Source organism: Embiotoca jacksoni, unplaced genomic scaffold, assembly GCF_022577435.1.
Source record: "Embiotoca jacksoni isolate LCO1_2020_lvr unplaced genomic scaffold, fEmbJac1.0.p SCAF_27, whole genome shotgun sequence".
NCBI lineage: Eukaryota > Metazoa > Chordata > Actinopteri > Embiotocidae > Embiotoca > Embiotoca jacksoni.
The window spans coordinates 6,449,411-6,472,134 of NW_027185378.1; the positions used below are offsets into that span (position 1 = coordinate 6,449,411).

At 42.3% G+C, this 22,724-nt stretch overlaps 1 protein-coding gene across 3 annotated transcripts in view; it reads left to right on the top strand.

Moving 5' to 3' along the window:
* Positions 1–22,724, top strand: part of alk (ALK receptor tyrosine kinase) — a 344,308-nt gene that overhangs the window by 315,793 nt on the left and 5,791 nt on the right. For all 3 annotated transcript variants that reach the window (XM_069160956.1, XM_069160958.1, XM_069160957.1), the window contains 13 exons: positions 608–755; positions 3,631–3,741; positions 4,492–4,633; positions 5,635–5,802; positions 6,368–6,466; positions 10,296–10,463; positions 11,543–11,650; positions 13,638–13,824; positions 14,519–14,609; positions 14,769–14,833; positions 14,919–15,048; positions 15,746–15,843; positions 18,567–18,659. In XM_069160956.1, coding sequence (XP_069017057.1) covers positions 608–755; positions 3,631–3,741; positions 4,492–4,633; positions 5,635–5,802; positions 6,368–6,466; positions 10,296–10,463; positions 11,543–11,650; positions 13,638–13,824; positions 14,519–14,609; positions 14,769–14,833; positions 14,919–15,048; positions 15,746–15,843; positions 18,567–18,659 — 1,608 coding nt within the window. The remainder of the gene's footprint in view (positions 1–607; positions 756–3,630; positions 3,742–4,491; positions 4,634–5,634; positions 5,803–6,367; positions 6,467–10,295; positions 10,464–11,542; positions 11,651–13,637; positions 13,825–14,518; positions 14,610–14,768; positions 14,834–14,918; positions 15,049–15,745; positions 15,844–18,566; positions 18,660–22,724) is intronic.

A 22,724-nucleotide genomic window follows, 5' to 3' on the forward strand; every position in this document is an offset into this window, starting at 1 on the left:
TCGAAGCGTTCCCAAAAACCAATCAACTTGTTTTTTCCTGGCAAAAAAAAAGTGGAGCATTTGAAATTAGTGTCTTCTGCTACAAAGGTGTGTATCTGTAGGTGTGTGTCTGTGTGCCCCTGCATTGTAGTGTATGCAGTCTGGTCTGATTATGTTTTCCCTTCACATTGGAGTGCCATGGTAGGTCAAATGTTTTTTACACCCAGGCTAAGAGTGTGTTTTAGTGTTTCGAAATTAAATTAGGCTGTTACTTAACATTGTGCGCTGAGGGACGCGTGAGGACTCGGGCTCAAGTCATCTCTGACACCGACGTGCAGCGCAACTCCGAATATACAACTAATGTTTCCTCACTTTTGTAATAAAAGCTGTAGCGAAAAAATTTCCCCTCGGGGATTAATAAAGTAACTACCTAACCTAACCTAACCTAAAACCTCAAAACTCTTATTGTTGCAAATGTTGTCGTTCATGAAAACCTTTTAAAACCAAATAAAACCACTGAAACATGTCCCACTATCATTAAGATAATGATCTTATTATTGAGTTGTTGGTTTTTTTTATGTGCCTTGTTTGTTTATGCGGATACATGTTTGTGTTCGTTAATCTCCAGGATCACCGCCTATGGTGCAGCTGGTGGGCGAAGTGTATTGGCCATGAGCAGGTCACATGGTGTCTACATCACAGGGGACTTCCTGTTGAAGAAGGGCGAGCTGCTTTACATCCTGGTGGGACAGGAAGGAGAGGACGCATGCCCCAATGTGAGTTTTTTTTGTTTGTTTTTTTACACTAATTTACTGCAGGTCACTAAATCAACGCTCATGCTGTAAATAGTAGTTCAGTTGTTTATATTTTTCATAAAAGCGAGATAGACCCTAAAAATGAGTGTAAAATAGCTGTAAATGCTGCAGTGAATCAAGTTTTTGAACGAGGAGTCCCAACACTTTTTTAGGGAAGCGTAAACAGTCCTCTACTATTCCCCATGTGTTTATATTCTCCAAACAATGCCAGTGAGGGAAGATTAAAGTAGCTTTTAAATTTGATTGAATGATATTATTGTCATATTAAGTAAAAAAGTAACATTATGAAATACCTCCCAGCAGCTCTCCAATACATTCAGGTTTCTCTGGACCTCCCTTTGAATCACATGCTCTTAACAATTTATGACCACCAACAATTGTATATATCTCCGACTCACTTTTGGCTGTCATCCACTGCCTGAAATCATTCACAATTTAAACATTTAAAAACTTTAGACTGTCACACCACCAGAATAGATCTAAACTCGGCGAGTTAATGAGCGCTCAACAAACTTCAGACTACCAGGAAGTGACCCGCAGAATCTGAAAAGTTCAACACAACAGATATACAGCAAAACACATAACTTTCCGTTCACACGTTATTAATTTGAGGATTTATAGGACAGTTTATGTCCTTATGATGTGATATGTTGGATAACATATTGTCATTGCCCCATTAAACCCTGGTATTAACATGCAAACTGTAATATGTTATCTGGATGTTAATATCTGATCTATGGATCTTTGCATTTACATGCTTTAATTAAATGTGTTCTCGTTACCTTGACTGTGCCTACAATTTCATCTAATCTCAATATAAGCATAAGGTGGGCGGGGCTTGCTAGTTTGTAAACAAACATGGTATGTCCTTTGTTTTCCCCTAAAATAAAGTTACTGCTTCCACCTGCAGCTTTTGGCCAGCTTGCTTGGGTTAGTAACAGCTGGCTGCAGGTGACCTTTCAACTTGTGTGACTGATTTTTTTTTTTCTTCATCCGATCACAATGCAAGCCTGCCAACATGCAAATGTGGTCCGGCTGATTTGATTCCAATGTGCTTTAGGTGCAATTATACCCGACATCAACACGTGTTTACCTTGCATGGACACATGTTGATAGCAGGTGTAAATGGGGAGACAAGTTCAACACATTTTCATAATAATGAGGGAAAAAAATTAAAATGGAGCACGTAATAATATCAGCCATGTGTTATATAAAGAGAGGCCAGATATATCTTCCACGTAATGTGTCCATCGTAATAGTGTCCATCTTAATTAACCAGGTTGAAGACTGAAACAAATAAAAGAAGAGAAGTGCTCAACAAAGAGTGAAAAATAAGTAACTAAGAATGGGAATAATATGTTTGACTCAGGTTAAGCCTTTAAAACCACCTTTAAAAACTGTTAAAGGTAGAAAATCCTTGAAATGAAATGTAAATGTTTCGTTGGTAATAGTTTTTGTGCGATGCTGACTTAGCAGCAGCCTGTATATCACAGATTGTTCCAGTTGGACACGCAGCAGCTCAGGAGCCTGTTTGTGTTTAGCTTCCTGGAGGCAGAACGTCGAGCTTAGCAAACAGGGGTCCTCGCCGCTGTCATCCAGTTATTAGTTTTTAACACAGTGCGTCTTCAAGTGCTCTGTACAGACAGCGGGGAGGGACTCTGCTGTTCCAAAGTGAAACTGAAGTCGTTTAAGGTTCCTCTTATTTCCCCCCAGTTCTGACAGCGAGAGGCAGCCGCTCTCTCCAAAGGGCTCGTTCAGAAAGTGATTTGTGCTGCAGAACAGTGTTTTCACACCTAGCTCTCCCTTTGGTGGCGGAAATGATGGTAGCCCCTTGTCTTAAGAAATACTTGCTATGCCTTTCTCCTTCAGCTGTGCACACAAACACAAACACACACACACACACACACACACACACACACACACACACACACACACACACACCTTCATTCTTGTTGTTCTCTTTCTCCATCAGACAAAAACTCAACTTTAAAGTGAGAAGTTGCAGCGACAGAGCAGCCTGAGAGGGAGAAAGAGTTAGGAAGACTCTCCCAGAACATTTGAATGCACTGCCTTTTACCCCCTCTACCTGTCAATCACAGACACTAAAGTCCCTCCCCCTCCTCCCTTCAAGGCCCTCAGCGTTTCAGTTCAGACAGAGGAGGGAGTTCAGGGAGCGATGAGCGACTGTGCGTGTGTGTGTGTGTGTGTGTGTGTGTGTGTGTGTGTGTGTGTGTGTGTGTGAGGCTCAGAAAGAGCGAGGGAAGGAAACTTGTACCCTCTCACTCTCAAACTGGGACCGACCACCGGCAGTTCGACATGATGGCACGCACAAGGCAGACACATCAATTCACACGATCACTTCCAGCTCGTTTGACGACAAAATGTCCAACTTTTTAAGGAGCCGCTATATTTCTGGGAAACGTAGTAAAACAACGAGCTGACCAAGACGCTTTCTTCAGTAGTTAACGTCATAAATCTTCTTAAAACATGACTTGATATTTGGCCAATTCTTTAAAAGGTTTTCATACCAACATTTTACCATCACTGCTTTATTTAATACTTTTTTTTTTTTACTTTTATAAAGGTTTTATTTTATTTATTTTTTTTATCCAAAGTGTGTTTTATTGCTAACTTTCATCCTGTAAAGGGAACGTCGGTGCTTTTCAGTCCGTGTGTGAATGTGAATGTTCCTGCCTGGTATTTGCTCACCGTTATAATGCCAAATCCTGCGACTCACGGCAGTCTGGGTTTTGGCAGCCGCTCAGCCGTTTCATACGCAACTGACATCCATGAAGGCGATTCTTCAGCGAACTGACATCTCTCTCCCTCCCTGCAGTCCAACGGCATGCTGAATAAAATCTGCCTGGAACAGAGCGGCCCGATGGTGAACAAAACTCAAGTGAAAGGAGGTGGAGGTGGAGGTGGAGGGGCGACGTATGTGTTCAAGGTGAGAAGGTGCAGAAGGAACGATGCGTTCAGGGACTTGATATTTTCATCCTGCACAAAATGCAAACAGATGTTGAATTGTTTGATATTTGTACAATAAATTCAGAGGAAGACATGTTGCTGGCTTTTATGATATCGACATGTGGTCAGCTTGAGGGATTCTTGTTTTTAAGATAATATTCTTGGCCTGCAGTCAATTTATCAATAGATCATGAAGCACTAAAGCCAAGAATCCACAAAGGGAACATGAATTATTGTCGTGTCTTTACACTAATCATAGAACAGATGAGCTAACAACATGCCAATCCTCTACAAACCAAAGTATTTCTTCAAAGGAATACTTGGACATTTTGGAGAAAAAAATGCCTATTTGTGTTATTGCCAAGAGTTAGATGAGAAGATTGAAACCACTCCTGTGTTTGCAAAGTAAATATGAAGCTCCAACCAGCAGCTGGTTAGCTTAGTTTTAACATGAAACCTGGAATCACCGGTAAATGGCCAGCTTGGATGTATCTGACAATAAGAAAATCCACCTACCACCACTGCTAAAGCTCACTAATCAATGTGTTTATTTTGCACTAAAAAAGTCTTAAACTGTCTTAACGCTAAGCTAAGCTAACCTGCTAATAGTTCCAACAACTGATGTCCAAATAAGGTGAATAAATACATGCTTCCAAAAAGCTGAACTATTCCTTTGAAAAGCATTCACCGCGTCACTATATCAATTTAACTGTTGACAATACTGACCCAGGTGGACAGAGCGGTGTACATCCCGCTCATCATCGCTGCTGGGGGAGGTGGCCGGGGCTACAGCAGCCAATCACAGACCCAGCTGGAGCAGATGGACTACGACCCCAACCAACCGGGACGCAACGGGAAGTCGAACGCTGCAGGTACACAACACACAGCTTTGATGTGTGTCCGTAGTGTTTGTGTGTATGACAGCTGTGTGTCAGTGTGGGGAAATACAACAGAGAGAGAGAGAGAGCAAGATGTGTTACACAGGACTGTTGTGACATATTTTTCCCAACTCTTGGATGAGATAGGCTTTTTTTATTCCCCTCTGCATGCCCGCATAAAAACAAAATTAATTTACAGTTGCGGTGTTTATTTGCATGTTTACCTGTACTTGTAAACACACCCATATGTCCTGAAGGTGTTTACTTCTGTCTTGATGCATGTTTCATAGACATTCCACCCTCTGTGTTTGTGCTGAAACAAAAACCCAGCCGGGCCCTCCTCATGATTATTCATATCGTGCACTATTTTCCTCGTCATTACTGGACAGAACCTGTCGCTCCACTCCACCACTGTAGTGTTACATTCGTGCTCACTGCGGGCTCCATTATTCATGTGCTTGAAGTTGCAGCCCCCAAAAAGACATAAGATATTGATTTTTACATCTACTCAAAGCCTAAGGTTTACTTCTGAGGAAACTCTGTGAATGAAAAGTGAAATATTAAGCATGTCTGGGGGGGGGGTGCTACTGTGTGTGTGTGTGTGTGTGTGTGTGTGTGTGTGTGTGTGTGTGTGTGTGTGTGTCTCAGGTTTTGAGAGGAGAAAGAGGGAGGAAACTGAAATGGGGGGAATTAAATTGGCTGGTGTTGAGGAATATGGGAGGGATTAGTTTAAACACTATTACCTATAAAGTTTAATCTCGTGTTTCCAGGTCTCTTCCAAGGGATTTTTAAAATTTTGTAGTCTCTGTGCTGCAACTGCAGTGTTTTCCCACTCATCGCAGACTGCTGTGTTTGCTGATATCATTAGTCGTCTTTGCCTATAGACATGCCAGCCCCCGTATTTATTCATTTAACACTCTCTCGTATCTCTCGCTGATTCACTCCAGATGTGTACTCATAACATCACGTCGACCGTGCGTTGTGTTTGGTGGCAGGTGGAGGCGGAGGTTGGCATGACAGCGCTCCTGTCAATCAGGGTGGCAGGCCGCTGGTGCTGGGGGGCCAGGGAGGCCAAGCCTGTCAAAAGTTCTGGCAGACCCGCGGCGGGTTCGGGGGCGGCGGGGGTGGCTGCATGGCCGGTGGCGGCGGTGGAGGCTACAGAGGTGAGTCCGGGAAGATTTCTCAAGTCTTTCTGAGAATGTTTCGTAAATAAATCGCCTTGAGATGTCAAGCAGGAGCCAAATGTACATCTTGTAGTGCCATCTGTGTTTTCTGCTGAATGTGACAGGGTGGTAAGAGTTTATACAGATCAGGGATCAGATTGAGTCCCAGAGACAGCTGCATGTTCACTCCCTCTAACTGCTAAATCCACCTTAAATTACTCTGTATCAGACATCCTCGAATACAATATCAAAACATAACACTTTATATCTCCTTATACTTGGCATATAGTATGAAGTAGTGTGTTTGCTCGTTAAGATAATATTGAATGATCTAAAGTAGAAAACTAGGTCATTACAGAAGACACAGCATAAGGCATGGAAAGAAAGACATAAATACTACGAAATATAAAAAAAAACAGGAAAGTTAACAATCCAGTCCTCAGGTTTCTGTCTTGAAATGTCCCTTTAAATGTGTTTATTATAAATATGAATGTACCATTAATGTGTATTAATTTGAGTTTTTGTTTCCGTTCCTGTTCGTTCAAATTGCCCTCCTTGTTTTCAGGTGGTAACACCTCGGTGGATAACAACCCCAGACATGATGGTGACGACGGCACGTCCTTCCTCGGTCCGGAGGGAGAGCCCTTCCTCTATCCTCTAAAAGGTAATGTCCCGGGATCCCAGGCTGTGTTTCAAAATACAGTCAACCCAGTTAGCAGTCAGCAGCCGTCGTCAACACATCATTATGCAGCGTTTGACATCTTTGCAGTGTTTGTAGGTGACAGTTAATGTGTTTGTACTTCACAGAATGATGAATGATCAAAAACTGTTTTTCCAATTGACGTCTAAAATTAGATTTTATTGTGGTGCGTTTGGATTGCTTTCAACAGTATTACCTTTCACAGTAAAAAAAAAAACACAACAACTAATATGAGAATGTGTTGCTTCACTCTGTGACATGAAAAAAGGTGTTTTTAAAAATGCACAGCAGATATATGGACAATTGTTCCACGGAGGGCCTGCAGCAGTTCATTCCAGCTGAAGACGACAGAACAAATTGTTGTATTCATTAACGGGCCTGGGATGGAGAGGATGAACCGATGAGTGAGTTTATCTCATGAAAACCTGCTGACCCACCTCTGCTCATTGTAGTTGTTTGAACCCAGCAGTTACTTAAGGTAGTCTGAACGTAAAGTTTCCATCTGCATCTCTTTCCAGATGAGCTTTAATAAGAGTGATGTTGTCTGTTTCAACTGCTGCAGTCTTCAATTTGTCATCAACCTTACTTCATTTCTTCCAATAGTGTAAATAAGGAAGAAATATGTTTTTCAGTCTGCACCGAGTTTTGAATTTTTGGGGTATTTATCATTCTCTTCAGAACTCTCTATTTTAACTCTTAATTACAGGAAGACAGTTTATGAAAGTCCAAATGTTAACACACTATTTCCAGATGTTTAACAGCAAATATTAATCCAATTGTATGTATAATCCAATTATAATTCTGGCCGAGTCAGCTGCTGTATTACTTAAAGAGTGAAGAGTTATTTTTCTTAGTCCATCAACAATTGAAGGACACCTATTCAGTAGCTACTATGTTTATGCAGCCTCGTGACGAAGAAGATGATACCTTGAATGACAGATAAGAAAATGAGACATCAGACAGCTACTATTTTGTCTCTGGAGTCACATCTATCTTCAGATTTTTTTTTTTAAGGTTTTAATCTGATTACTTCCCGAAACCACTGCTGCAGAAATGCTAATGGCATGGATGAAAAAGAGGGAAAGTGACTTGATTTATAACCAGTGAATTATCCAAAGGTCTGAATCATGTCCATACTATGCTAAATGGCATATTGTGTATTAATATCTGTCATTTGATATTTTAAAAGGATATAATCTGTGTAAAGGTCGAGATTTAAGGGCATTCGGGGCTTGCGGTTGTCATCACAAATGGCTCGGCCAGCAATTTCCTTCTCAGTTTGAGCTCGACCGGGAGATTCTCCCACTCCAACACAAACAGTGGGTGCTTCAGGACCGCCCCACTGTGTGCACTGACAGACTTCAAAGGATCAAAATTCACGGCAGCTATGTTGACAGAGGCAACCAGTTTGCAATACGTTTCTCTAACTCACTGAATACTGTGTAACACAGACAGGGCTACACAGTCATCCAATCACGTTGCTACGAGATGCAGAAGGAAACAGACATGTTATCAGAGGCAACGAGTGCTTCACTGAATCTCACTGGATTTACCTGAGGGGGAAAATACAGTTTTACATGCAAATAGCAAGGGTCTTAGCAAATTAGGATTTTCTTGTCTAGCTTTGATAGCGGGGTAAATTGCTGCATAGCACATACAATTATTCCATTAAAGTATGTTGGATGTGCTGACTGGATGTTGAACACATTTTTGTAGCATTCGGTAGAGAAGCTATCATCATCATCATCATCATCACATTCTTCACTCCAGGAGAAAAGTATGAAGGAGTCCTCAACACAACTGCATCTAAAGATCTCCAGCTCACAATATCACTCCCATACATTAGCATGCAGGCAGCAGCTGTACTCCAGACATTTGTATTCTTCCTTGGAAATCTTTCTAGTGTTTCGGGTTAGATTTATGTATTTGTACTTATAAAGCTGATAACAGAATGATGAGACAAAATAGATCCTGCAGATGAGTGCATTTGCTTTGCTTACTAAACTATCGAGCTTTCACAGACAGCCCATAACTAATTCATGTTTTGTCCCCGCCTGCTGGGGTTCACAATTAAGAGGATTGGTTTCCTTAAATCCAAATAAAGTAAATTATATTGTGAAATCTACTTAAAACAATAAAACAATAAGCCGCCGTGCCATCGAGGGCAGAGACTCTGTAGATTTTGTTCCAGCCAAACACCACGGCAGACCACTTTTCCAATGAAGCCACTCCGGATCAGTAAATTCATCTAGTTTAAGGTAAGATTGGAGTGTAATGAAAATCTGCCGGCTCTCATCTCCCCATGTAACTGAACAACCCTCCCAGCTTTATACATCTCGTACAGGAGTTCGCAGCGGTCAGGTAGTAAAGTTACTTAATTAAATTATTAATTAAACTCGTGTAGTGTGAACAGTTACGCTTTGGCAATAAACCTATTGACCCTGAATACATTTCTGAAGCCGTGTCTCATGATAAACCCTGTCCTCAGAGTTTTAACCCATCGTTAGTTTACAGGTTTAAGACCACAGCAGCAACGAATAAAGTGCCTGAATGTATATTCTACAGTCATCACTGAACTTTTTGTAAATATAAATCTCATTAAGTCCTTATAAATCAGGGGTTTTCAAGCACAACCACCCATATAATATTCAATCAATCATTGAATGTATTTCAAAATAGGAAATGCTGCACACACAACGCTCCATGCTTACAGACTGAACAGTAATGATGGTCGCATATTAATGTTATGAAAAACACTTAGCTCATATTTTGAGCTTACACAAGCTCAAATTAGCCTTTGTGAGTGTTGTTAGAGGTGCATGTCTACAACAGATTCAGCTGTCGCAATGAACAAACAATAACAGCAACATTGCAGGATATGAACATTATATTCAACATTATGTTCTTCATATGAAGTTGAAAAAACTGAAACTCTCTCCCTTAATTCTGGGTACAGACCTGCATGTCTGTCTTTGAGCTGCTTAGGTCAGTTTCAGGTGTTTCCTCTTCTCGTTCCAAGCTCTCTGTGACATCGTTTTCATTCTGGCTTTTGGTCGTCTATCTTTGTCCCTGTTCATCAACACCACACAAACTAAATAGCTCCATACAATACATTATTCCGTTTTTTGTTTTTTTCCACATATCACAGCAGACCTGTTGCTGCACCTGCACTGCTGTAATTCCACCTGTTGTTGTTGTCCAGTACCGACAGTATCTTCAGTACCTACAGTACCTGCAGTATCTTCAGCACCTACAGTATCTGCTGTACTACAGTATCTGCAGTACCTACAGTATCTGCAGTACCTGCAGTACCCACAGTATCTTCAGCACCTACAGTATTTGCAGTACCTACAGTATCTTCAGTACCTACAGTATTTGCTGTACTACAGTATCTTCAGTACCTACAGTATTTGCAATCTTGTGAGATCTTGGATGGATGTTTGTTGTTCATCTTATTGTTCTTGCTATTACTATGATCAAGTATGTGTTACGTACGAGTAGGTAGCTGTCGGTAGGTGTATGCTGGGTGATGATGGTGAGGAGACAACCGAGGAAACGTCTCCTCATACACTCTTTAATGAGGATTATTTCCAGTAAATTACATCAGACTGTTATTGAACTTTTGCTCAGGAGGCATCCTGGAGATGTCTAATCAAATCCCATTCATTTTGGAAACCTCTGCTCTGCCCCCTTGTGTGTGCGTGTGTGTGTGTGTGTGTGCGTGTGTTTGTGTGTGTGTGTGTGTGTGTGTGTGTGTGTGTGCGTGTGTGTGCGTGTGCGTGCGTGCCTACAGCTATGGACGGGGATGGTGAGGTGATCATCAGCCCAGTGCAGAACTGCAGCCACTGTGAGAGCGGCGAATGCTACGAGAGCAAGGAGACTATCATCTGCTACTGTGATGATGACCTCATCCTTGCACCAGACGGAGTGTCCTGCATTAACGCCACAGGTCTTACATACAGTAAGTACAGTAGTACAGCGCGAGTAGAGAAGATGCAGGGTCTATTTCTCTCTGTTCCACACAAATATATGAAATTAATCCGAATGTAGAAATGAGCTGAGCTAAATGTAATTGAACCTGTAACAGACTGTGACTCAGAGAATAGATAATGAATTCATCTACAAAAGTAATTAAGCCTGCGAGGCTCTGTACTTTATTGAATCTTTATCTGAGGAAATGTTTTTTAACCGTGCTTTAATCGTTCATGATAATTATCAATATGAAAGATAAGCTAACCTGTTAATGAAAATGATTATAACTGCAGCGCTATTAGCTGTGTGGATTCTTGTTCTGTGATTTGTAAGTTGCCTCCGTGTTGCTCTTTATATTCCCATGTGAAGAAAGTAGGTTTAAAGATTTCACCTGGATCCTCCTGTAGTGACTTTATATGGTGGATTTTGAGTGTGTTTCATAATGGCCTTAAGAAACCTAAATTCATGCAAACGGATCTGCCCATTAGACCATGTCAACATCGACTAAAAACCAGTTCCGAAAGTGCTCCGTCTTCTTCGTGGGTTAAACTGTGACAGAGGAACGAAGACAAACCCCTGTGGACTGAGAATTGCCTCTTCAATTATGATTCGTAATCTCAGATGAATAATACATTTATGAATGTAGATCTGCAATGAATTAATATGGCAGCGTGTCACTTTATAATTTGAAGCAAAATAACAGGGCTATTACCATCTCAATAATATCTTAATGACCTAGAGTCTCTCCTTGCCCTATGATTTGCAAATCTGTTCTCCGTAATGACAAGCAGTAGATAATTCTGTGATGCTAGGTCATTAAAGGTCACACTCTCAATATGGTCTCGCTCGGTGTGCAGATTTGTTCCTCAGTTCAGATAAGTGAAATGAGATCTCCCCTCACCGCTGAAAGGGAATTGACATGCACCGGTTGTCGCCCTCCTAAGCTCTGTTGTGTCATCGCTTTCACATCATTAATTAAGTTGGGGATCAGAGTGGCGAAGTGAATGTTAAAACTCCTCTGGGGAGGATAACAACTGTACAACGCTGTTGTTTCCTCTTGTCTCACAGACCCGCCGGCTCCGCAGCCGTCTCTCTCCCACCTGGCGCTGAGTCTGTCTGTGGGCACCTCGGCGCTCATCGCCGCCCTGCTGCTCGCCGTGTCCGGGGTCATGATAAGTAAGTGCCAACAAGTACCGACACAACTCAATCAGAACGGTACTACAACTCTTGAGTGGCACCAATGTGAATTTTAAAGAAACATTCAGGGTTTCAAACTGCAGATATATGATCCTGGAGGATGAACAATTTCATAATTTTTGTACATTTTGGAAATGCAAATTTATACGTGTGAAATAATGGTACAAATTAGCCCGAATTTAGCTCCGCAAACGACCTTCAGAACCCAACACCAGTCCAACAGTGCACTGTGCACACACGTACTGATGTGCCAGATGCACTCAGTTTAATGTCATGTTAACTATATTTCAGTCTTTCAAATGAAAACATGGAAAAGGAACACTTGGTATTTTTTCGTACTTATCTTAGCTGCTGAAGTTTATAGTGTGAAGAAGATCAATGGGATGTTTGAGGGCAGGTTGTGTTGATGATCAGAGGTCGCTGTTAAATGAGCACTTTTAAAGTGAATATGTCCTTAGTTAAAACATTTGATTCACTGCAACGGGGTTTCGACCCGCTGGACAAAACACTTTGTCAAAAAAAGTGTTGTATAAGTTCAGTCTATTTACCATTTTAAAAAAACCTCATCTGTGTGGGGGTCACAACATTATTAACTGGAGATGGAAAAAGTGCTATGTTTCCTTCGTCACTCATTCACTACGGCCTACTGTACATAATAGACAGTATGTCACTGTGTCGAGCACAGACACTTATTGCAATTTTGCATCGTTGCTGATATAAAGTCACACATTATGGGACTGTTAGCAGAAAGGAGATAAACACAAATATTATTATCATAATATTGCAATGAGGACATAGACGTCGGAGGGTCCTTGTTGTACATAGTAGATAAATCAGCAGTACTTGCAGACGCAGCCGTGTTCTGCTGTGTAAATTCTTATTTTCGTGATATTTTCGACTTTCTGCTTGTGTGTCCTCTGTTTGCACAACAGACACATGTTCTCTCGCTGAGTATCACACACATCAAGTTCCCCCGTGTCTGACCTGACCCCTCTCAGACGGCCCTTGGCGGCTTGTTGTCAGAATGGGAAGTGAGGCCTCGTGACCAGCACAGACATCAGTCTGCCTGCCTGCTCCCAGGCTATTAGAGCCAGACATACTGTATGCTCTCATTGAGTCATCATCTCCTCCACACACACACACGCGCGCGCGCACACACACACACACACACACACACACACACACACACACACACACACACACACTCACCCCCACCCCCGCTCGCTCTCAGTCTTGTAGACGGATGCATATATCTTGCCTCCCACCTCCTTTCCTGCACGCACATTAGTAGCTGAGGCAGGGGCAGACGAGGTGTGGGACTACCTCAGTGATGAATGAAACATGTTAATGATGGATGGCTGCTTCGCCGGCAGCTGACAGCACTCGTACATTAGACAGCAGTTGGTAAATAAATAACTCCCCACACACACATAAGCATACGCACAGAAATAATTCTCCCCGCGAATATGTTTCACAGTTCAGGTCGGGGCTTCTAGCACTGGAAAGTGTGAGGTTTTGTTTGTGTGTGGGTGTGCGAGAGGGAAACAGTCAGCTGTGTCTACATACTGCTGTCCTACGTGAAGTGCTTTCATTTGTAATACTGAGGAAGAAGCAATAATCTGTCTTGGTTTCCTGCTTTGTTCCCATGTTTGTTTATGCGGTAAACGTTTTGTGTATTTAACGCACATACAGATATCGTAAGGGTTTGATTCAAAAACATTATAAGACAAATCGGATATTCAATAAAGAGGAATCGATATTTCACTGACACAAAGGGGATTCCTTTGTGCTGTTGTACAAGCATTTAGTCTTTAGAGAAATAATAACTGTAAAAGCTTTCCACTTTGTGTGCTTTGCCTGCGAGCATTTATTTTCTAAAAAACAAAAGGTTTAAGGTTTTGTTTGTTTTTTTCAAAACTGTGGATTTTGTTGGGATGAAACTCCTCTGTGATTCTCATCTCACCAGTGTACAGGCGTAAACACACGGAGCTGCAGTCTATTCAGCTGGAGCTGCAGAGTCCAGACTGCAAGCTCAGTAAGCTGCGGGCGTCCACCATCATGACCGACTACAACCCCAACTACTGCTTCGCCGGCAAGACGGCCTCGGTCAACGACCTGAAGGAGGTGCCGCGACGAAACATCTCTCTTACCAGGTGAAGGATTCAACATCTAACACCAAACTGTTGGGTTGAGGTGAAAACACAGTTCTGTACAAAGGTTATGAAAAAAAAAAAACCTGGTACAAATGATGCATACAGTATATGGTAAATTAATATAAATATGTCACGGTGTGAGAAGTAGCGTTCCAGACATTAAAGTGAAAAGTCTCCCAGTGCATGGGTCGACTGCGGCTGAGAAATTATTTCTGCCGGGATCTTTTCAATTTTTAATGCATCTTTCATGCGTTGAGAGTTCACCAGTTTATCATTCTGGTTCTTAATCTTTGTGATAAGTTCTTCTTCTTCTTCTTCTGGAAACCATGAATATTTTCCATTTATTACTTGCATTACTCATATAGAGTTATGAAGGTTTGAAGCAGCATCTAAAGAGAAAATCAAAATTATAATTTGGTGTTAACGTGTAACATTATGCACTCTCACTTCTGCAGTATGTTGCCACTGAGGAGACACATATTTGCTTTTGTGGGCTGTAAAGGTGGAGAAACATCTCAGCCACCCCGGTACAAAGACATCTCTCTTGTTGATTGGCTCACATTAGTAGATTTAGGACATTCCTTCAACAAATCTCAGCATTGCTCTTATTTACATCTTTCTGTGTGAAAGTTTCATCTCAGTGCCTTTAATATGAATGTAACTGTAAATAAAAGATGGGGTTTGGTGTGTCTAGGGGTCTGGGTCATGGTGCTTTTGGTGAGGTCTACGAAGGTCTGGCAGTGGGGATACCAGGTGAACCAAGTCCACTGCAAGTGGCGGTGAAGGTCAGTACGAACCCGTTAAAAGCATTGCAACAAAAATACTGCATCAGCTCTTTTCACTGCCGCTATGTTCAGTGTCACAGAGAAGTGCATCAGGCTCAACATGCAAGACATGACAACTACTGTGTATCAAACTGTGATTCGGTTTTCCATCGTCACCAGACTCTTCCGGAAGTTTGCTCTGAGCAAGATGAGCTGGACTTCCTCATGGAGGCTCTGATTATCAGGTAACATCCACTTAGACGATGAACAACATTATGTCTCTCATACGGAGGCCTTTTTCATCCACATGTCCCTGCTGTGTCTCCGCAGTAAGTTCAGCCACCAGAACATCGTGCGCTGTATAGGCGTCAGTCTGCAGGCCATGCCGAGGTTCATCCTGCTGGAGCTGATGACCGGAGGAGACCTCAAGACCTTCCTGAGGGAGACCAGACCCCGGCTGGTGAGGCGCTCGAGTCAACATTGACTTTTAGAATAGACGTAAAAGTGTATCCACTTAGAGCCTCTTAACGTTTAACACTGACATCACCTTTTAGCTTGATACAGCAAACTCGTTTGGTTACACACGACACTGTTACGGACTCACAATTACCATTCATTTAGCGTTGTATTTGTTTCTTTGTTTGTTTATTTAGATCCCCATCAGCCTTTGCATAGCAGCAGCTACTCTTCCTTGGGTCTTCATAGTTTACACTTTATACAACTTCATACGATACACAAACATAACACATTGTTTTACGAACCAAATAAACAGGAAACAATTAACACAATTTGAAATGACACAAACACAAAGAAAATACCAAGATCAACCAGATAAATATAATAATTTAACATAAAATGTGTTGACCTGATGGAGACTAGGTTTCCACCAGCTCCTCAGGGACATTGCTGCCTCTTTAGCTGCAGTCAGGTGATATTGTCATTTGTTTGTGATACATTGTTATTATACAGAAATATTAATTATGGCCACTTTAAACTTTTATCTCAAGATTCTCTGATTCAAGTTAGACCAGTCAGATCATGTGTAAATGTTTTCTTTATATCAGTCTTTTTTTTCTTTTCTTTTTTCAAATCTACCACACATATGTTCACTCCCATCTGATTCTGGGTCTTTGTTCGTCTCCTCTCTGTTTGATCAGGAGCAACCGTCCAGTCTGACCATGGTGGACCTTCTCAACGTGGCCAGAGACATCGCTAAGGGTTGCCAGTATCTAGAGGAGAACCAGTTTATACACAGGTACTTCACCAGATCACTGCACAGCAAACACAGCGCATGCTCATGAAAGAATAAAATGAATTCCGTGGTTCTACAGTCCTCCCTACCGCTACACATCACAGAGACAAAAGCAAACGGTAACCAATATACAGTACATATGGGTATGAATGCCGACTGTATACAAATAAAATGCAAATGTGCATCAAACAAATAGAGTCGCCGGCATTCATCAGCTAACGTCTGCTCAGAATCATGAACCGTCTCCGTCCAAGCGTAACATTTGGGCTCTGCACGCCTTTTGGCTTTCGTATAATAACAGGAAGGACAAGTGATGAGTTCAGTTTCCGAGCAGCCAGATGGGGTAGCCGGCTTGCCTTTTTACGGTCTGTTTCCAAGGCACACGTCAACAGTGTGCCCCTCCGTCTCCATATTCACAGTGGTCGGTGAACCAGAAGATGTGGCTGAAGAATTATAAAACATGTCTTCAAAAGATCTCCTTCATATTCATGATGAGAGTAAAAGGTTAAAAAGTGAAAGGTCATAATTGATTCTACAATTGATTCTCCTTCATTGAGTTCTGTCTTTGACTTCCTGGGAATTGGCCAATGACAGATGAGGCCTACTAAACCTTGTTTGCCCCAGCACGGCGCTCCATCTATCTACCTAACGGCTGACTCTTCTCTGGAGGCTGGTGATCTTCTCCACAATGTGATTTTCTGCCTTCAAAACTGTATTAAAAGGCACCCGAACACTGTCCTTGAAGCTAATTTCAATTTTATGGGTGTGTGTTTACTCGGGGTTGAGAAGAGGGCAGGTGAATGAAGTCAGGTGGAGGAGTTACCACCACTCAGAAAACGCTGCTTTTTCTCAGGGATTACGGGGCTGGATGATGAGCTGTGGTGAGCTCCGGCAGGTTAAATCACAGGGTTAATGCTGTCTGAGAACAACTCGACGGAGCTATTGTCTGTTTCTGCGCTGGTATTTATCTGTTTTATGGCCGGTGGATCGTGCAGTGTCACTCTTTGGTTGTTTTATTTTACAGCAGGCTTGGCACTCGCAGTGGCATGTGTAACCACCTGAGAAGAAGCTCCGTGCTCCGAGCAGTTTGGTAGATTCATGCAAGGTGTTAAAATAAACTAATAGCAAAGATTGCTCTGGAGCTGCTGCAGTGAAACGGCTCTTTAAGCTGCAGTCAAAATTTACTGTAAATAAGGTCTACAGTATGAGGCCAGTTAATAATGTTTTAATAACAGTCTGCCCTCACATCTCTGTGCTGCATCAACAATATATCTGTGTCCTTCCCTTGAGGCTTCAGACAGACACTGCTGCACTTCATGGCTTGTCCTTGCCTGCAAGATAAAGCAAATCATTTCCTAGTCATTAAACAAGTACTGGTTGGATTTACAGTAGCTATAGAGCCTGATGAAAAAGTGTTTGTGTGTTTATGTGTGTGTGTGTGTGTGTGTGTGTGTGTGTGTGTGTGTGTGTGTGTGTGTGTGTGTGTGTGTGTGCGCGTGCGTGCGTGCGTGCGTGTGTCCCTTCACGCTATGATAGAAACCATTCAGTCTTCCTCAAGTAGCTGAGATGCCCCCAAATATACTGATTGCTTCACTACTTGTTTCTAAATAGGACATTTTGTGATGTGATGACACAGTTTAGGAACTTCTCTGTAGCTGGTTTTGGTAGCTCAGTTTACTCATGCAACAGCTTCAGTCTAAATTAAACTCAAGCAAAGTAAACCACAGATCTTCTGAGATAAACTGAGACACAAATGGATGCCCTAAAAAACAGTTGTTGTTATTTTATTCCAAAGTCATTAATATCAAATTTGAGGTTGAGTCGTTTCCAACACGTCTGGCACATTGAAGTGGGACTGCCATGCACGGTGGTATTCCCTGTCTTAAAAGCCCTCACTTTAAATCAATCTGAACTATTACTGTATCCTCATTGTGTCATGTCCCATCTGAGAAGATCTAAAGTGTGGAGGCCAAACATCAAAACAATGTGCTTCTGTCTCGCACACTCACAGAGCCGAGCGCGGTGCTTTCTGTCGCTGGTAGTTGTTCGTTTCCTGCGATTGAGCTCAGTGGCACATGATGCTATTCACATGTTCAATCTTTGCTGTTTATTAGCCTTAGCGTGCACTTGTATGGAGTCTGATGAGCAGCAGTGTACTCCCAACATTACTTTCTCAGATGTTCTCAAAGTTGGATGCCTGGGGAGCAGAATTCAGTGTGTGGGCTCAGTTTCCATTTCCCCAGACGGGAGCATGGCACACTATGTCTCAAAGAATAACCAACCCAGTACAGTGCAAATATGACTTTTTTTTTTTTCTTCCTGTAACCCATTCTGCCTTCATATGCGGTGGAACATTTCAATCTTTTCTCTCCATGCGATGTGTGGGCAGAGTCATAAAGGCTCTGTAAGAAACTGTACTCTTTGCCAGCTTGCCCAGGGCAACGCGGTAGTTCTGCCGAACGTAAGATCCAACAGGGGAGCGTCTGTAGGTGTTTCATACGTGCAGCTCTCTTATAGATGCAAATGTATTAAACAACTTTTGTAAGATACTGAAAAGATGAGGCATAAACTTAGCTGTGTGAATTTCAAGCTCTTCCACTGTACCCCCATATATCAAAACACAGCACGAATCAGACTTACAATACTATTGTCTTGTCATCAAGCTCCATCAACCCATGCACGTACACGCCTGATCCGCGGCTGTGTTTTTTTTTCTTTTCTTTCAGGGACATCGCAGCTCGGAATTGCCTTCTAACCTGCAAAGGTCCAGGCCGCGTGGCCAAGATCGGAGACTTTGGGATGGCTCGAGACATTTACAGGTATAATCCCAAAACACGGAACTGACTGACAGAAGACAGCAGGCAGGACCTTCATAGTTTAGTTAACCATTATGATGAAATCCACAAGTAGACTGAAAAACAGACATAGCTCACACCAAACTAAGAACGGAAAGGAAAATGTAAACATGAAAAGAGATGTTCTGGTTAGTGTACATTTGAAATTCATGTGTTTTTCTGTAAGAGGCGTGCCGAGACCAAGAATACTTCCAAAACCGGGCTGAGGGATTACAGTAACATTGTAGCATGATTTTAGAGGTATATATGGGTATTAATATACAGTATAGTACAGATAAATATATCATCTTTACTGTGTTGCAAAGATATATCACCACCTAATGCTGTGAATGTGCACATGTTGGTGCCGTGACGACAGAACCTCAACTCTGCACCAGGTGAGATTTTTGTGTGTGAACTTGCACAATAGTTATGAAGATGAGAGAGAAATCCGCCAGCCCTCTGATCTGACATGCTGATGGTTAGAGAGCAGCTTTCACTACCCTCGCAGGTCTGAAGTATCTGTTGTACCTGAGCCCACGCAGCATCCCCACTAGATACATGAGGTTGGAAATGTGCTTTGTTGCAGCTGTAACTACAACCAACCTTTTCATCATGACACAACCTGAGATACACTTCTACCAGAGGCTGAACCGCTGGATGCCAGCAAAGAAGACTTTCAGTTGCTCTCAAGTTTCTCTTGAATAGATTGTTATAGTTTGCAGCTAATGCTACTTGAAGGTTAAAGTTGTACGATGATCTTTGGTTGAAAGGAAAAAAATGTGAGTCTGTTGGTGGGACTGCAAGGAAAACCCCGGGCTTCATGTGTGTATACTTTTCCTTCAACGTTTTATTCTTCTTTAAGGATGTTTTTGGAGCAAGCTACTTAAAGCAGTTTGAGGAAATGACCGGAGCAGATGTTGGACTTTTCTTTATGCACGGACTGTTTTCCTTAACAGCTGGATTCTGTGACTTAGATCATGTTTGATCATTATTCTTTCACTCCATATGCAAATAGCGTAAAACATACTGTGTTGCTGCAAAATGTTATAATACAGATAGTGATATTTCAAAAACTGAACCAATCTACATGTGCCAAAAGTTTTTTTGTTTTTTTTTAACGAATACATTATCCAAATAAACAAATTTGATATCAATCCCATAGATTTCATATTTGTTCATTTGTGTTGTTGGTGGCCAAGATGCAGACTGAGTGAGACATTTTACTCTGAAGAAATAATCTTATCAGTGTCCGCTGTGGACAGACTGTGTAATGGTGACTCTACCTGTTTATTACTTATCAGCCAACTTGTAATGTGATACTGATATGCTGCAAAAAGCAAATTAGACAGTTCTTGAGGTCGGTCTCTCATATCATATGCTCTACTGTATGTTGTGCATCTTGTAAATGTGTGTTAAAACATTCCTACACACAAAAACAAGTATAATCTGACTGAACTATCTTAGTGAGAGTGTCAGCTCTGTAATTTAAAAAAAAAAAAAAAAGCTTTACGACCTTCATTGTGGACTCTTTTGAACTAAATGTTGAAGCTGCTTTATTCTCCATTACACTGTTGTACTGATGCCTTTAATCTACATCAACTCATCTGTAGCCCCAACAGCGTCTCATTATTCCCGGCTCAACTTTCTGATACAGCTACCACTATTTCACGTGACACCATTTAAATGAGTGCGCAATCCAGCTGGGAAATCTCCGCAGCCTTTCATCTGGATAGAAACTAGAGCAGGGGAAATATGTCACAACACTCAGCTGTATCAACGCAGCACTTTCGAATCATCCAATGGAAAGTCGTACAAGAGCAAAGTCACTCTCTGAGCATCCGGAGAAGGCTGTTGCACAACATCCCTGGGGAGCCACATTAGGAGCGCTTGATTTAATTGCTGATGTCAGTTTTTCAGGTGCCACGCTGCGATTTTGTTTTTATCTCCCAGCTCGGGGCTGCGTGGCACAGGGACTTTTTCAGCATCATTGTTATTGTGTTGAGAGAGAGAGAGGGAGAGAGAGGGGTGGTTGTTTCGCACAGTGCCACCAGGCCGTTGATGTGTTCTTTTTTGCTGTTTCGTGATGTTACCCTACTGCTATGTGACAAGGGACATAGGACTGTTTCTGAGGCGACCACAGGGGGACAGGTGCCCAAGCGAGGGACCGGGACGAGGCTTAATGTCAGCTTTTTAGATTCTGATAGCAGAGCCGCGGGCCCGCTTGCACGTGGTCTCTCATCCACAGACTTCCTCTCTCACTCCCAGGATGTCACACGCATGCATGCGCACCAGTGATGTGCCGGTAAATAAAAAAAATAAATAAAAATTAAAAAAAGCCGAGTAAACAACAGCCGCCAGACAGTAATCATCCAAAGGCCACCAGCGGCCGGTCTGAAGAGAGATGCACTGAGGTTTAAAAAAAAAAAAAAAAAGCATCGCTGCCTTAAATGACCGTATATTCATGGGAAGTATTCACAGCGGTCGTGTGGCATGACTTTAGTTTGAATGCATCAATGTCACACATGCAGACACACACAAACAAGGCACAACAAAAAACATTCAGCTCAAACAAACACGAGCGTGGCGCTCCACCGTGGTGTCCTCAGGTGCACGCTTCTACCTTACTTTCCATTCATCGCGGTCCGCTCCGTGCTTTTGTCTCCTACTGTTAGTTTTTCCCTCTAATACCTCCCCACCCCACCCCAATACCCCGCCGCTCACAGTGCTGCTCACACACACACACACACACACACACACACACACACACACACATGCAACACCTCCATTTGAGCTATAGATTTCCTGAGACTGTATTTTAAGCTTCCCTAATCTGCAGCTCAGCTTTCAGTCTGTGTTGGTGGTTTTCTCAGCAGTAATAAATATGTCCATAGTCCCTGTGCAAAAAAGAAAAAAGAGGTCCATCTACTGATAGGGGGATTATCAGTCTTATGTTGTACATTTTTTACCATCCTTCAATCTTTTCAAAACATTTCAGCATGCTCTAATGGGCAGACTGAATGTACCAACGTTTATTACCAACGTCGTCTATTTTTAAAGGTTTCTCTCGCTTGTGGAGGTCAGACGAGTTGTCCGCTGCAACCGGGTTTTTTTTTTTGTTGTTGTCTTATTATCACTACAAAATAAACAGAGCAACAAACACAGGATCCCACGAGCGCACACTGCTGCAGCCCTTTCATCTAGTTGCATGTTATTGTTGTTGTTGTTGTTGGTGGTTTTTTTTATAGAAGCCAGTCCACTTCCCTTACTGTTTCCTTTATTAGGCTGAGTAGGAGGATTAGAGGGATACTGATATGGCTGCAGGATTCAATCCTTTATTGTTAGCCATCAGTGACTGGATCACATTATTTGAACTGATAGATGAAGGCTCGTTGGGCGGGTATCGACGTCACAGCCTTGCGGTAGTTCTGAGCCAATCTATCAAGCCAACAGACTATCAGTGATTGTTTTCTCTGCTTCATTGATCGATCCTGCGTAAATTTCCTCACGTGGTAGCTTCTTATGCCAACAGCTAGCGAAGTATATATTTCCCTTTTAACCATATTGTGTGACTGCATGTCATCTATATCCATCTGTACTCGGCGATCCCCCCGCAGAGACGCAGCTGCAGCTCTGAAAGTAAATGATGGGTGTTCCGGTTATTCGCATCGAGTTCGTACTGTAGGAAGCAGTCATCGTCGATTCTTTTCCTGCTCTAACCTGAGTTTGTGATGTTTGCAGTGTTTTGTGGTTTGGTTTTGTCATTTGATGACTGCAGCCGGGGCTGAGCTGCAAAATTGTGATCGCTGCATAAATACCGCACGTCTGTTTCAGCCTCTCGGCCCGAGTTACGTGTTATCGTGGATTTCATTTTACACATCACTTTCAAGAGGTTGTGTCCTCTGGCTTTTCACAGAAGTTTTGACATTTTTGCTCCAGGTTGAGCAACAGCTCCTCCCGAAGCTGGAGACGACATGTGGTGGCTCATGCAGCCTGAGCACACCGGCTGTGAATGGTGCGTCTGATCGGTATCTTTTTTTTTTTTCTTCT